The 16991-nt window shown below is 35.5% G+C and overlaps 1 protein-coding gene across 3 annotated transcripts in view; it reads right to left on the reverse strand.

Annotated features, from left to right (window-relative positions):
• Positions 1–16991, reverse strand: part of wb (wing blister) — a 101930-nt gene that overhangs the window by 8385 nt on the left and 76554 nt on the right. For all 3 annotated transcript variants that reach the window (XM_089258679.1, XM_089258680.1, XM_089258681.1), the window contains exons 6-7: positions 567–1926; positions 245–500 (exon numbers count right to left, since the gene is read on the reverse strand). In XM_089258679.1, coding sequence (XP_089114805.1) covers positions 245–500; positions 567–1926 — 1616 coding nt within the window. The remainder of the gene's footprint in view (positions 1–244; positions 501–566; positions 1927–16991) is intronic.

The following is a 16991-nucleotide window of genomic DNA, read 5'->3' on the forward strand; positions in this document are numbered from 1 at the left end:
TGAGCTGCATACCGATTCTGGAAGGATCACAAAATCACTTGCCAGTTCCAATGAACCAGTTCGCAGCAAAATAAAGAGCGCGCTCAGCAGCTCAGTGAAAAAGCAAATGGCGACGCGAACAAGTGAAAAAGCGCGAAAATTATTCTAATCGGACTTAATTTAATTTAATTCAATTCAATATAAGTGCTAGTGCGAGTTTTAAATAGAATTTGATTAATTTTAATTGCTCGCGCGTATTTCTTACCAAACAAACGCCGGTTTCGCGATCGCAATCATTGCTGCGTCCATTGCAATGGCACGGAGCCGCGCGTCCAATTAGATCTTCAATGAAGACACTTTCCACGTCGCTGGTGTTGCGCCAACGGTAAAACGAGCGTCCCGGGTCCTGGCAGGAGAGTCCAGCGAAACGCTTGGGGCACTTGCACTGCTCCACGCCCTTGGCCAGCAGATTAGTGGAGCCCTGCACATAGATTGCAGCATCCATGTGAACACTGTGCAAGCTGTGAAAAGAATATATATGTATATTAAACAGGCAAAGTTCAACTTGTAATCTGCGAGAAACTTACACAACTTGCTGAAAATCAGCAAAGGCAAAGGCGCGCAGAAAGATATGCTTCACATTTTGCAGTGCCGCCATTAAGGTGCCGCGATCCACCGCCTGATTGTTCTGGTGGTATTTCCAATAGGATTCGTGGAGCGGCACGCGATGGGTCACATTCAGCGAGTACTCGAATTCCTCGTGCTCATAAAAGTCCAGAACCAACTTCGTGTGCGCGTGCAGCTGCACGAGCGGATACTGTGACAATATCTTCCTCTCCAGCGGCATCTGAGCGCCGTCGGTGATCAGGGAGAAGTAGAGATAGCCACCATAGCTGGTGGTGCGATCGCCGTAGAATTGTGGCGGCAGCTGGAAGTAGAGCGGCTGATAGAACTGCGTATAGGCGCCAATGGACACATTGCCCGTGGAGCGGGGCACGAGGCTCAAGTCATTCATTCGCTGTATTTCCGCATCCTCGCGATACGAGACGCTGCCCGCCATTTGGACGACGACAATGTACTCGAACTCGCCATTGGGCACGTGTTGTGGGCGCAATTGCTGCACGCTCAGATTACGCGCCTCCGGCATGCGAATGTGACCCCAGGAGAGTTCACTCTGCTCGCACTCAGCGGCGCGCCCGAAGCAGAAGCAACGGGTGCAGCCCTCGGGATTGAGTGCGGACAGGCCAAAGGTGCTCTGCATGCAGGTGTCGCACTTGAGGCCCACCACGAGAGATTTGCATGGGCACTGGCCGTTCGAGTCGCAGGCAATGAGTCCGTCCGCTCGCGTAAAGGAACCTTCTACGTCGCAGCCACAGCGCCGGCACTCCGGATAGCCAAAGTAGCCAACGGCACAGCTATTGCAAGTGCGTCCCGCATAGCCCTCACGGCACTGGCATTGCCCGCCCACGGTGGCGCACTGCTGTCCAATGGAGCCGATGTGATCGCATTCACACTCCCGACAACCGAGACGTGCCTGCCAGCCCCAGGTGCCGGGCACACACTGCCCACAGCCCAAGCCTCGCGTATATTTGGGGCATATGCAGCGGCCGTTGATCGGATCACAGACCTGACCCTCCGCTGCGCACGCGGCACACCGTTGGCAGCCATCCGTGCTGAAGCCATAGAAGCCTTCGGTGCACTCATTGCAATGCCGGCCCCCAACACCTATTTTGCAATCGCATTGGCCCGTCCACGGATTGCATTCGTTTCCGCGTGCTCCATGCGGATCGCATTGGCAGTCGTGACAGCCGACGCCCTGCGTCAGATTCCAGTGGCCCGGCTTGCACTTGTCGCAGCGACGCCCAGCCACGTTCAGCAGGCAGGAACATTGCCCGGTGCGCTTGTCGCAAGCCGTAGACAGAGAGCCCACTGGACTGCATTGGCAATCTGTAATGACAGGTAATGAGAAAATATTAAATATTAAATATTAAATATTAGAATATTGACTATAAGGCAGAAATTGATATATTGGAATATTATATATACTAAATAATTCATATGAACAGAAATAATTAATTAAAATTATTAAATTTCATAATCATTTCAAATATACGTAAAGATATAAATTGAATATGAAATTTCAACATTGGGATATTCAATCTAACGGCATTAGTTAATCACTTTATTTATATTTAATGAACATTAAATATTAAGAATATAAAGTGGGGACTCGGCTATATAAACTAATGAAATATTTTATTAATAATTTAATTATTTAATGATTTGAATATATATATTTTGCAATATATATTTTATAATTTACAATTTTAAATTTGCCTGAAATTCTCAGCTCATGCAATCTTTCATTTTTAAATCACAAATTAGTAATGCTCTAGAGTATAAGATCTTTTTCAGCAAATTTAATAAAATATTGTGGACAAAGATTTCATTAGGCACAAATCCATCAAAATTGTTTACCAGCAAAAACATTTATTTTTTTTTTTTCTTCTATTATAGTTTTATTGCAGCTTTTGTTGTTGACTCTATAGCGCATGTATAAAAAACATTGCACGCTATATTTCATTGCAGTAACTTGTTGATTTCTGGCAGTCGATAAAAGCCTGCGCCACTTAACACTTAAAAAAAAAAACGCGCCGCCCTATCCGCATAAATCTAAACGATCTTAACGATTCTAGCTTTAAGAGCTTTTAAAGTAAGCAATAATAAAAAAAATACGAATCAAAATAAAAAATTACCGAAAACACTTGCAAAATAATTTTGTTGTTGCCAATTATTCAGCTGTAATAAATGGGCATAAAATTTGCACGCATAAAAATGTGAAACACAAACTGTCAACAGGAAAATTTGAAAATGCCGCCAACACACAGACACGCTAGGAAAAGAAGAGAGAAAAACCAAAAATATGATAATTCATAAATATTAATAATATTTTTTTTTTGATTGGGGGCGCGCCAGATATTTGGCACATGGTTTTCAGCATGTGAATGTGACATTTACAAAATGTTTTTCTCAAATTTCGAGAGGTGCTGCTGCTGCTGCTGCTGCAGCATTAAACCAATCTATTTTGTCGCGTTTGTAATTTATGTTTCCTGACCAAGCAAAAAAGAGAAAAAATAATCAACAACATTTAACATTTTTTTGCTACATGCTGCATGTCTCATTATTCAATGACAAACTGGCGAAAAAAAAATCGAATGTTTAGCTGCATTCGAATGCAAATTAATGTGCCATTCATTAGCGCCGCTGCAATCGATCATTCGGCGCAGTTTGACAAGCACTGCGAAAGGTCAAAGCGCTTCAAATTGCCCATTATCAATGGCTTTCAAAATGCAGTTAACTGCAAAACTTGTTGTTTAATACCAAAGTTGATGTTAGCTCAAAAATAAACGCTCACATTACAAATTTGCATATGACTTGAACAATTTTCGGTTTTTTATGACACGGACAGAGTGTGGTATGCCACTTGTTTTGTGAGCAAGTTCAACACACTCGTGACTCCAATCCTCCAAAATGCCAGACTCGAATTTGTTTACTACACAGCACAAAAAAAAAAAAAAAAAAATGAAAGAAAAATACAACTACTAATCGAGCAAATATAATGCTCAAGCATAATTCAGTTGTCGAGACGTCTTAACGATGTCTGCCTTTAAGCCTCTATGGATATGGCCACATAAACTCCATTATTTTCACGATTTTCGCGTGCCTCCATAATGGAGACATACGGATTAGCGTGTGCCATATAAATCTGCTCGCGATACGACACCAATGCATGCTTGAATGCAAACATAATGAAAATTTACTGATGGAGTGGATGGGGACGGGGGAATCACAATCCAATGAAATAAGTAAATTCTTTAATATATGATAGAGAGATTCGCTACTTATTGTGTGGAGATTTAGTTTTCAAAGAGAGAAATCTGGACACGGTGTGAATTCTTAAGAGCAAACGCTTGAGGTATATGGGTTAATTTTCTGTTCTCACTGTTCTCATGCTTTTGCTCTTTTATATATACATATATATTATTATTCATATGCATCATATAAAACTTTTATTCAACTCCTCATTGCCCATTTTATATTCATTTTCTTTTTTCATCAATTTTTTGTATGCCAATGATTTCAGCTTTTATATGGCTCCTACTCAATTATAGTGAGCGCATCTTTGGGGATTTCATTTGTTATTCATTTCTGCACTCTTCGATTGTTGTTAAAGGCTATTTATAAGCTATCATGCTCATCAGAATGACTCCATATGTCACTGCTCAATTAATTTCTGCTTCATGTGATGATTCTATTTGTTAAGGTATAAAATTCTTCGATAAATTGTTCCTTTTTTTGCTGCTATATTTTAATATTCTCAACTGGACAATGACTCCACCTTCGACTACTCAATTTAATTATGTTCGCTGTGGTTAATGTATTCACTTCAACAGCTGAATTGACTTTGTGGGCGCCGCAAACACAACACCGGCAACCATTTATTATAACAAACAAAACGCTATAATTAGTGGTATACCCTGTAAATATAATGTTGGGTATGCAGACTGGGAAAGAGATATGCAGAAGAGCCAATAAAATGTAGGTTATATAGAGTATACATAGTAAATATATATTTATATAAGATTTTTATGTAAATATGTATACTGAAGAAATATAAGATGTTGCTAGATATTTAGAGAACTTTGTATAAGAATAAACGTAACTACAGGGTATCTTCAAGTCAATGCGAGCTGCACTCAAGTCAAATGCAATTTCCTGAACCGAGTTAACATTCGATTAATTTATGGGGCGCACGAAAACAATCGAGGAGACTCGCTTGAGTCGCGAGAACTGTGACTATTATGACGCTCCAGCGCCGAATTCGATCAAAGAAAGCATAAATAATTCCTATGGTCGCGCTGGTGGGAGTGGGAGTGGGGATTGGAATTGGGAAATGGCAACTGGGGACTGGTTGGTTGGTTGGTTGGTTGGCTGGTTGGCCGTCGAGGCTGGCAGGACCAGTCGCTGGCCGACCTGGCCGAGACAAAATGTATGCAAACGGGTTAATTAACTACGAAATTTCGAGCGCTAGGCTACGTGAGGCTATTAAAGCAAGCAAAGCAAAAGCACAGCCGGGTGGTCGATAGTCAGCTCTTTGCATCTCTACTGCTCGCTCTCTTTCTTTCTTTTTTTATTTGGGTCAACGGTGGGCGGTTAACGACACAATAACAACACGCCAAAAAAATAAAAAAGGCAACAACTGTTGCTGTTAACGCATTACGCCTGCATTTACTACCAACAGCTGCCGTTGGCCAACTTGCATTTTGACATTTCAAATGTCAACTTATACATAAATCTTGTACAGGCAGAGCTGCTCATTCACTCACTAACTCACTAAGTCAGTCAGTCGGTCAGTCAGTCCGTCCGTCAGTCTGGCTGTCTGTCAATCATATATGTAGTAAGCTACTCAATGAACGGTCAGCGCTTTACCACAAAGATTGTTATCGCTCTTGCCTACAGAGGCTTAATTGCCGTTTGATATGTGCAACTAATGTGTATTAAATGCACTCACTCTAATGGGGTATAATAATGCTTCATAAAGGATAGTTGTTACTCTACCAGCTCAGTTATAGGATTTACGTAGATATGCCAACAGAAGTTTAAGACAGAGAAGAAACTTTTATGCTATTCTCTTTTCAGTAAATGCGTAATAAAATGCATAAAAATAAGATTACAAATTCTTATCACAATTTAAAAAGTAATTTTTAAAAATGTATTATTATTTTTGTATTTATTATAGAATCTATTCTCAAATATAAAATCAGTTTAATATGCTCATAAAAGGTTTTATTATCAATTAATATATAAGTTAATAAAATATTTATAAAAGATATGTTTAATTTGCTCAGAAATTGTTTTATTATTTTTTTGTTTAATTTATTATTTATTTTATTTTTTTTATTTTTTATTATAGATTCTCTTTTCAAATATACAAAAAGTTTAATACACTCAGAAAAAGTTTTATTATGAATGAATATGTAAGTTAATAAAATATTTATAAAGGATATGTTTAATTTGCTCAGAAAAGGTTTTATCAATAATTAAAATATAATTTTATAAAATATATTATATATTTCTTTATTATATATTCAGAGCATCTAAAAGTCGTCTATGCAATATAATTGTCATTTTTTGGTATCTTAACAATTTTTTTTTTTTTTTTTTTTTTTTCATTTTACTGCTGATTGGAGATTTATGATAATTGATTGACCGCGTTGGCGCGAGTTTTTCTCTGGCAATCCGCACATTGCGCATACGCAACGTTGTCGGCTGGCTGCTAGATTGCAGAATAAATCATTGAATCAATATTTTGTCATGTCTGGAGTGAAAAACTGTTTGGCAGCCAAACACGTGCTCCACATTTGGGCTCCACATTGCAGCAAATTATTTATACATATATATAGTTTGTTTTTTTCATTCAATCGTAGAATGCAATTATGCTGTCAATTGCTCGTCATGTTCGTTTGTGGACTTTTGCAGAATTATTATTGTTTAATTGTTAATTTATTGCATGTTTTTTGTGATTTGTGACCGAATAGCATTAAAATATTGCATATTGCAGAGACTTTGTCTGTATTTCTCTAGGCAGCCTGCATGGCTGAAGGCCAATATCAAGGTGTGCAGCATGTGTTTTGACAGAGCTAGCTGAGCCGTTGTCAAATAAAATGTTGATTGCTGAATAATTTATTTATTTATTGCGGAATTCCACATTTTTTGTCATATGTAAAAAATTATCATATGCATTTTTTCATAATTTTATTTTTAAATCAAATTACGATTGTTGAGCATTTATTATTATTCTTTATGAGAATTAATACTTCTCTTTCTAGATTTGTTTTATAATAAGCATATATTCTCTCTCTTTAAAATAAATATTATATAGAGAGTTGAAATTAATGAAAAATATACTCAATAATAGTAATAATTTCAAAAAATAATAATTATTATTATTTACAAATATTTTTAACATACAACAAAACATTTATTAAAGAATTTATCACACACAATTAATTATGAAACTACTTTTAAACTCTTGGCTTTTTTTTATACTTCAACAAAGTGGAGCTTTAAATATAATATTAACATACTGTTAAAAGGACTTATTCAACATAAGTGCATTTTATTCAACATAAGTGCATTATAGATAGATAAACAACAGTTTAAAGTAATCTGCCCACAGTAGAAGCATAGAGACAACTAAAACAAATCCCACTCTAAATGCAGCTTTAAATAGTTGCTAAGTCTACCAAATCCATCAAGATCTAACACACACTGACAAACAGAGCCACAGTAAAATCTCATTAAATGTCACGCACAGTCACAAAGAGCACCGTTAAACGAACGGAAGTGCACTTTAACTGCCCACAGTGGGACCTTCCCCCACACTAACTACATTTGACCATAAAAGCCAAACTTGGAAGCTAAATAAAAAATACAAAAAAAATCTGAAAAACAAAACGCGCTCATTAATAAAACGCAAAACAAAGAATATTGTCAATAAAATTGACGAACGCTGTTGCAAGGCCCACGCATTGAACAGAAGACAAAAAAAAGAGACAGAAAAAAAGAAACATACATTGCCAGATCTTGTAACTGTCTGTGGGTGTTGCCGCAGTCTGTGTTGAGCGGCAGTCCAATGCCGCTCAAACTGTGGCATGACAAACGCATTTTGTGAAGAGTCGCCGACTTGAATCGTGATGCCCCATTGTAAACTTTAATGACATCATTTGCTCAGCAACGCATACGAATGAAGTGTGATTGAACCTTTTATTGCTTGGGCATCGACTTGCCTGGAGAGGTGGCAAAAGACAGCAGCAACAGCAGCAACATCAACTACTACTACAAGCCTTTCTCCTGAGAGGGTTTCAGTTTATGTTTTATGTTTGTTTTTTTCTCTGCGACAGCGTCTGTTTCATTCATGAAAATGCAAATGCTGCCAGCAGGCACTTGACAGCTGCAGCCAGTCAGAGAGCCTGCCTCAACATCGTTTGCAAACTTGGCCAAGTGGCTGGAGGCTCTGCTGCCAGTTGCCTGTTGCTCAGTCGCTCTGTGGCAGCAACCTACTCCACAGTCGTACTTACTACTATCTCTCCATGTCGCGTGCTATGGCATGTTCATATTTCTGCACATACATATATGTATTTAGCATACGCTTATAAAGTGAGGGTATCATGAGCGGGTCATAAAGCTAGCAAAAGAAAGCTGTGCTAAATGTAAATAAGAGTGCCTAAGGTATTTGTAATAGTTTACAACTCGGTTCGCCAGAGCATGTCTTGCTGCCTATAATTGTTTGTGAATCATAAAAACAACAAGACAAGATATGTTCAAAATTCAATTAGAGTAGTGAAATCTGTCGAAGATTTTTATGATGAACTGTACTTTTAAATATTTAATTTGTTTTTATATATAATTTTTAAATAACTTTATACATAAAAAAATTAAATAGCTTTAGATATTTAAATTATTAAAATAAAAATTCAGGTAGTAAAACCTCAAGATATATAGGTAAAACAGTACTTTAAATTATTTTTAAATTAAAAAAAAAAATACATATATATTTTGGAATAACTTAAAAAGGTCAATACTTTACTTTTAAATATTTATATATTAACAAATATTTATATATCTATTTAAATATTTAAAAGGTTTCAAATATTATATTATTATAGTTAAGAAATATTTCAAGATTCTATGAACAGATCTTTTTTACTCTTTGTTCAGATTATTAAATAAACTTTATCCAATCATCTATATATTATTCTAAGAATCTCTTTGGCAGACAAGTCCCGCAAGCGTATCAGAACTTCCTCTTTAATCAAACATTTAATATCTTCAGTCTTTATGCATATTTTTTCATGTTAACATTTTAAGTATTATTTTTTGTTTTTGTTTTATTTCTTCTTTTTTTATAGGATCGCGCAATCAATTTGAAAATTTTTGCGTTGGTTTTACCGGATTTATGAATGAATTTATTTTCGTCTATGCCTACCCGTTTTCTAGTAGTGCAGACTTGTCTGCCTGACTTCTCTTCTCTCTCTCTCTCCCTCTATCTCACCATCTCTTTTTCTCGCTAGCTTCCTGCACTCCCTTGTAGTTGGTTTTGTCTATCGCCATCCTGCGTCGATGTCGTCGCATTTGTCGTTTGTCGCCCCGTCTATAGGAAACTCTATGCAAATGTGGGCGGTTTGTGTGGTGCTGCCTACGCGCAACCCACAAAAAAGTGAGCAAAAAGGCCAAAAAAGAAAAAAAAAAATCTGCTTAAACTAGCTGGCGGATCTTTTAGCTGTCTGGCCAAAACTGTTGTTCATGGTCTTGGGTGCAGTTAGCTGTTACTATTCCTGCTACTCTCAATGATCATGATGATGATGGCGATAATCATGATGACAGTGGCACATGTGGCCCACTAAACGTATTTATAAATGGCTAAAAAATTGGTCATGCAAGTGAATTGCATTGTCTGCGATAGAGCGTAAACTCTCTTGTTTTAGACATTTTCGATGGATAAATGATCCTTTAAAGTCCTTCATATAATGTTGCGAGCATGCAAATAAATCTTTAGTTTTCTCCTTTAAGAGTAACATTATTTTGAAAGATCTTAAGATCTTGACTCTGAAACTTGCATTGCATTCATTGATCTGCCCAAGTACATCATAATATTGTATAATATTAATTAATTCCTTCACATCTGTCCTGAGCTTCATTTCATAAAGATTATCTTAATACAAGATCCTCCAAACGATCAGCACTCAATTTATGAACTGCAACGCCCATTGAAAACCTTTAATGAAGCAATTGCCATTAAGTTTAGCCAGATTTTTCTTGGCTACGCCCACCTGGTAACACCCACCCAGAAGGTAAGCTCCATCTACAGACAGATCTATCGTATGTGGCCTATATGCTTAGCTGGGCACACTTTCGCCCATCAAAAATGAACGCAGTCAAATGTTTGGCGGGTCTCAAATTGCATTTCCTGTCACTTGGCCGATCGTTTGGTCCAGCCCAGCCATGAATCTGGCACCCAGGCTAAAGTTTTTGGCCCCTAGATTTCATGGGTGTGTGCATATATGTATGTCTCATTCTATCTCTCTCTCTCATTCTCTTTCTTACATAGTATATGTGGGTCTAATATAGTTAGGCTCGGATCTGTCTGTCTGGCTCTGGTGCCTGCTTGCCTGCCTGCCAGCCTGGTCTATACGGTTTAGGCTGTCTGCCTGTTTGTCTGCCGGTCTGCGCGACATGCAAACTTACATGTGTGTCAGCCGAATGTTGTGGGTGTGTCTGTTTTTGGTTCATGATGTATGTGTGTGTGTGTGTGTAAGCGTGTGCCTGGCTAACAGCATCAGCTTCAACACCAACACCAATCCAGTTACAATTACATGACATATTGATGTTAAAATATATGTATATAAATTATTACAGAAGTTGAACAATATTTGGAAATCATTTAAATACTCTGAGAATTTGTAGAGTAGGCGTAATATGTTGAAGAAAATAAAAAAAGAATTTTGCATAAGTAATTAATAACAAAAATTAAAAATAAAAAATATAATAAATAAATTTACGAATATTAAAAAGAAAAATAAATATACATATGTATATATTATTTTTATTTTTAAACTTTTCACAATTTGTAAAAGTTTTAGTAGAAAACAATAATATACATGTATATATAATTATAAAGAAATTATTCAAGATATAAACAAATTGACATGACAAACACTTGAAACAATCCTTTTGGAAAACTATAAAAAAAAACTTGCTAAATTTTAAATTGCGAAACAAAAAGCAAATGCTAAAAAGGTTTACTTCGCTGATATTACTCAAGAAAAACTCTAAAGTTAAGGCCGTGACGTGTTTTTGCCTAATTGCAGTTGAATTTTAATTACAACAGGCGAACTCTAAGCAATTTTAATTAACTTTTTTTTTTGGCTTGTAGCTTGATCGAGGAGGGTGTGCGGCCAGAGGGAGTCGGGTTGAGTCTGAAACAGTGTCTGGCAATTTCTTATCTTTATTTGCGACATGTATTTTTAATTTAAGCGCGACTATCAAATATTTAAACTGCATCGCCAGCAACTCCCCATGGACAATGCCCCAAAGTGTTTTGTTAAATGCTATTCGGGCTTTATTTTTCATTTTATTTTATTTGTTAGTTTTTAGTCGCAGCAGCCCGAGCAGTTGTTGCTCTTCCAAAGACTTGAATCGCCGCCGGCTGCAGACTTTGTCTGGCCTTTTCGATAGCGTGCATAATTTTTGGGTCTGTAGCTGGTTTGGTTTAGTATATGTGTGTTTGCTTTTTGCTTTTTGGGCAAATAGTTTCGTTAATTGAAATAAAATTCAATTTGACGTTTTTATGGCATGTGGAGATAGTTTGGCTAAATACGTGAGAAGCTGCAGTTGCAGGCCAGACAGGCGAGAGCTCTCTGTGAGTGTGAAAGTTGCTTTTCGTTTATTTCTGTTGGAGATGCAACCCGTTTTATGCTCAATTTAAATAGTCTCGATATGCATTTGCTTTCAATACGACAAACATAATTTATGCATTGAGCATTCGAATGTGTGAAAAAGATTGCACATTTTTCAATAAATTTTCTTCATTGACTTGGCAATTGCAATGAGCATAGCTAGCAATGGGCGTCTGTATCGACAATATATATATAAGAATTTATTTTTAAATTGATTTTTAATGGTAACGATATATTCAAAAATAATTATACAAAAAAATGTAGTATGTGTTGAGCATATATAAACAAAATATATGTATTTATACATAAAAAAAATTCCGATTAATTCTGTTGAAAGTCTTAAGAGTCTTTATAAAGATAATAGCTTCTTAATATTATATCCTTACATTTTAATAATATTTTTTATGCTAATATTTATATGCTATAGATAAAAAATAACAAAAATATAATAAATGTTTATTATAATATTCAATAAACATTTATTATATTTTCAATATATTCAATAAACATTTATTATATTTTTGTTATTTTTTATTTTATAGACAATATCTTATTATGATCAAACTTCTGTATATAGAAACATTAACCAACTGCCGCTCACACACACACACACACACACACACACTCGCACACAGCACGTTGGCAGCTGTAAATTTCAGCAATTTTTTTGCGAGCGATAATATTTATTATTCAATTTTCATTAAATCTGATTATCAAACCCGTTTGCTAACAAATAAAAATGCAAGCAAATTATTTTTCTGACGCTTAAATTAAGCATTAATTTTTTTCCATTATTATTATTATTTTTGTTTTGGTTTTCGCCTTTTCGCAATGTTCATAAATATCTTTGCGAGCGCCGCCGTCAAACTATGTGAGAGAGATCATGTCGGGAAATAAGCGAAACATTTTTTAAGGTGTTGCTGCGCTTGTTGTGACAAGCGAATGGGGCGCGATATCGAAAAATGTTATGGAAGATAAGCAAAATAATGTTGGGTGCTTAACAGTTAACATGCTACACACACTAACACACACAGAGACAAATTTCCCATGGAGTGCAGCGTATAAAATTACAAATAAATGTCAAATTAGTGACTCAAAGCGAATGGCAGAACAGCAAAGATAAACGTGAAGATATAAAAGATATGCCAGACATGCATTATAAATCAATTTCCAATTAAAACTGAAAATTAAGAAGGCAGAAGAATATTGAAACAGCTAACGAATATTGAATACGCTTAAGTGGAGATAAATATGTGTGAGAGGTGGGAGGAAGGCGTTTTATATATGCTGACATATATATGGTTAAATTATATATCATAATTTTTAATACATAAAAAATTTATATGATATTTTACTTTTGTTTTAGGCTGATGTATATACATATATTACAAAAGATACAGAAATTCTTGTCAGTTAGGTCTTATGTCTAATATAAAAGTTCTTTGATAAGTTGTGAATGAAATGAGTGAAACTTTTGGTATAGAATGATTTAAGCCGAGGCGAATATTTACTAAAAATCTGTCAATATTTGGTTTACCAATATAATGCATTTTGATTCGGCTAGGCAACTACACACATTTCGGCTTCACTTCCCACTTCATTCTGCTCAAAAATCTATAAAGATTATCTCTAATCAAACACCTCAGCTTGAGTTTCTAACAAAGCTGAACTCAAAGGTTCCCCATACTCTCCACTCGATAGAGCATTGAAAGCAACGCAGTCAAACAAGCATACCGGAAATATGAAACCCTGTGTGTTCGACCACGTGTGGAGTTGCCGTTGAAGTGTTTCAGCGTTTTAGAGTTTCATTGAATGCGGTTAGATTGGAAATGAATCGAGGTTAATCAGCGCTAGAGAAATTTAAATAACATAAAGAAGAATTTCACTTTTAAACTGGCCCATTTTTTCTTGAACTGTTGCAGTCGCAGCATTTCAGTTCCATTTCATACATATGCATATATCGCCTATATATACTATGTAAGTCTCTCTGTCTGTCTAATATTTATAATATATTACTTTACAAAATAGCTTGTACTATATTCATATGTATATATATATAATTCGATTTTGGCCAGTCACGTTTTCATATTTATTTGGTAATTTGGAGTTGGAACGTTGAAATGCTCCAAACTCTGAGCTGCCCCCACAACGTGTGCCGGGTTGTCTAAGGTCAGAGACAGAGAGAGAAAGATGCTGTTGCGGCTGCTGTTGTTGCTGAACGCCTGCCCCGTGGGCCAAAATCAACAAACGCAAAACAGACATAAGTCTGAAATATGCCTGCAACAACAAAAACAATAACAAACAATCATAACAACAACAACAACAAGCTGGCGCCTCGGTCACTTTGATCTATGCACTTCAAATGATTTTTTTTCACTCTTGGCGTTGCCTTTTTTTTGTGCGCCGTCTTCAGTCTGATCGTCTTTTGGGATCTGCTGCTGTTGTTGTTGCTGTTGTTGTTGTTTGTGACGATGCGTAAACAACGAAGCGGCAGTTGAAATGAAACGGCAACTTTTTGGCCTGCCAGCTGAAGCGGCAAAAAAGTTGGCATACATATAGACAGACAGACATATGTATATGTATGTATAGGTATCTCTCTTCTTGCGGGCGTCAAAGTGGAGATAGTGGCAACAGCAACAGCAGCCGAAGAAACTTTGCAACCGTAAAAGTGTTCGCCTAAGTGGGACCTGTGGTAATGCTGATCTTTTGCAATCGAGGGAGACGAACGAACGTTTGAGGCATGGGCGGGCCTTTAAGATGTTTTCCTTTGATAGCAAGCATATGGGTTACAGGCTAGTTCTTGGTGTTGGTCTCTCTCTCTCTCTCTCTCTCTCTCTCTCTCTCTCTCTCTCTCTCTCTCTCTCTCTATCTTTGGTGAAATAATAATAATAATACTGGACTGGTCTATGTTTATAGTTGATATGCATGATTGACTAGATGGAACTATAATTTGCTTAGTTAATTGTAATAATTCAAGCTAATAAATAATAATAATTATTTGTCTAGAGTATCTGCAAGGATTTGATGGTAAAAACAATAAAAAAAAAATAAATAAATAATAGAATTTCTAAATTTTAAAATGGAGTACTTATGTAGATATAGTAATTGTATTGTTGCTAAGGGATTTACTTTATTGTGACATTAATTGAATACTTTCGAATATAAAATAATAAAATTAATATTCTATAAGAAGAACCAACTAAATGTCAATAGAATATGTGCAAAAGCTTTTGTAATATTCTGATATAAATAGAAAAATTCTTTATTTCCTTTTATTATTATTATTATTATTTATTTTTATTTATATATTTATAGGGATAGATGGGGGTGTATAGACGTAGAGTTATAGGTTAGGGAGGGAGAGGGATATGAGAGGGATATTTAGAGTAATGGAATTGTAGGGAGAGGGAGGAGGGAGAGGGAGAGGGATATTTAGAGTTGAGATGGATATTTATATTTATATATATTTATATTTATATTATATTTTATATTATATTATATATATTATATTTATTATATTTATAGTTTATTTATATTTATATTTATATTATATTATATTTCTATTTATATTTATCTTTATTTACTTTCTATTTATTTATATTTATATTTAAATTTATATATTTTTAAAAATTAAAAAATGTGCTATTTTTAGCAAATATATATTTTTTTAACTTTAATTTTTAAACAAAATTATTGTATTTATTTATTTTATTATTATTATTTTTTTTTTAACAAATATCTATGTCATACGCTCAACCATTTTCCGCTCATTTCCAGCTCTTTCAGTTGTCAATTTCGAGCTGACCCCTTGCCCAATTGACATGATATTTCGACTAGTCTTCTGTTTCAAGTTTCCAAAAATTGCGTTTTTTTTTTTTTTTCTTTTAATCCATAATGTGTTTAGCTCTTATGTCTCAGAGTTTTCGAGCTAGTGGAGCTTAATGTCAACTCAACAAGAGTCGTGTCTACAAGTTTGACACTTGCATTTGTCATTTGGCTCATTTGTTTGCTTTGGTTTTTGTTGTTTTGTTTCTCGCTTTTGTTTTATTTTGTTTGCCTGTCCATTTGCTACGCTTACGTTTTCAAGTTTGTAACTGTTACAGAATCGCTGCCCCGCACGCCTCTCATCTTGTCTTGTTTGTTTTCCTGTTTATTTCTGTTGAGATTTGTTTTTTTGCTGTTGTCTTTGGGGTGAAGCTTTATGCGCAATTAGCGCGCACATTGTTTGTTTTTGTGGCACGTTTTATTGTAATTAAAACAAAAACGGACTAGAAACATGTTGTCCACGAACCGCTAGATTAGTGCAGCATGTACATACATATGTAGGTGTAGCTCTGCAGCTCTGCAGCCTTTCGAAAGAGCTCAGATGCAGCAACTGTCAATACTTGTGGCAAGTAACTGGGATTTGTGGCAGCCTCTAGTCGACTTTATACGATGTGCCTGCACACTTTAAGAAGCTTGACACCCACAATTGCACTTAATACAATATATATATACATATGTATTCCATGTCAGCTAACTGTACTCCTCTTGCATACATCTCTCTGTCATTTTGGGCGCTAAGTCCAAAAACAGATTTGAAATGCGCCCACAGCACTAGACTGATCTAAACTATAAGCTCAACTAGATCTCTCCCTCTCCTTCTCCCTCTCTCTCTCTCTCTCTCTCTCTCTCTCTCTCCCTCTGTCTTCTGTCAGCATCATGCTCGTTTGCAACCATGTTCGTAGATTGCCGTCTGTCTGGCTGTCCGGCTGTCTCTCCAACAAAATGCTAATTGAGCGAACACTCCACAAGGCGCCAAACGTCCAAAATGCCGAGACAATCTATCAATAGACCCCCACAGCAACCCAATCAAATTGGCAAAAACAATTTTATTTTCCGATTTTCCTTGTGCATTTCAATGTAATTTGATTTGCTGGCAAATTTGCTGAGTGATTTGATTACATAAGAAATAGGAAAACGCGCGAGGGCAATCAAACGATTATTAATGAAGTATCAATAAATATTGCTCTAGCCATAATTATATTGGATTATTAATCAAATTTATTAATTTGCAAATGTAGCCGAAATTAATGATTAGAGTTTTAAATAAATATTTGGACGTTTTTGAAGGTGGTTTTAATTGAAAAGGTAAGGCTGGTAAAAGAAGAAAAAAGTGTATATATATCTACATTTTTTGTGACTGTTTATCATATGATTTATTGTTTAGAACCATAAATTGATCTCTAATTTGCATAATTCTAATAACCAAAATTTTTATTTATTTCTTCTAATATTATTTCATTTTAATTTACTTCTTTTGAATGACTAAAATTCAGAAAATAATTTTACACAAAAATTAAAAACAAAAAATTATTCGATATTAATATTATATTGCATATCGAAAGTATATATATACATCTTCAAGCCCTAGTCTGACTAATATAAATATATATACTATATATATAAATATACTTTTATGCAATATTTATACTACATATAACACCTTTCATA

Source organism: Drosophila navojoa, chromosome 3 (genome assembly GCF_054131105.1).
Source record: "Drosophila navojoa isolate 15081-1374.11 chromosome 3, UAZ_NAV_1.0, whole genome shotgun sequence".
Lineage (NCBI taxonomy): Eukaryota > Metazoa > Arthropoda > Insecta > Diptera > Drosophilidae > Drosophila > Drosophila navojoa.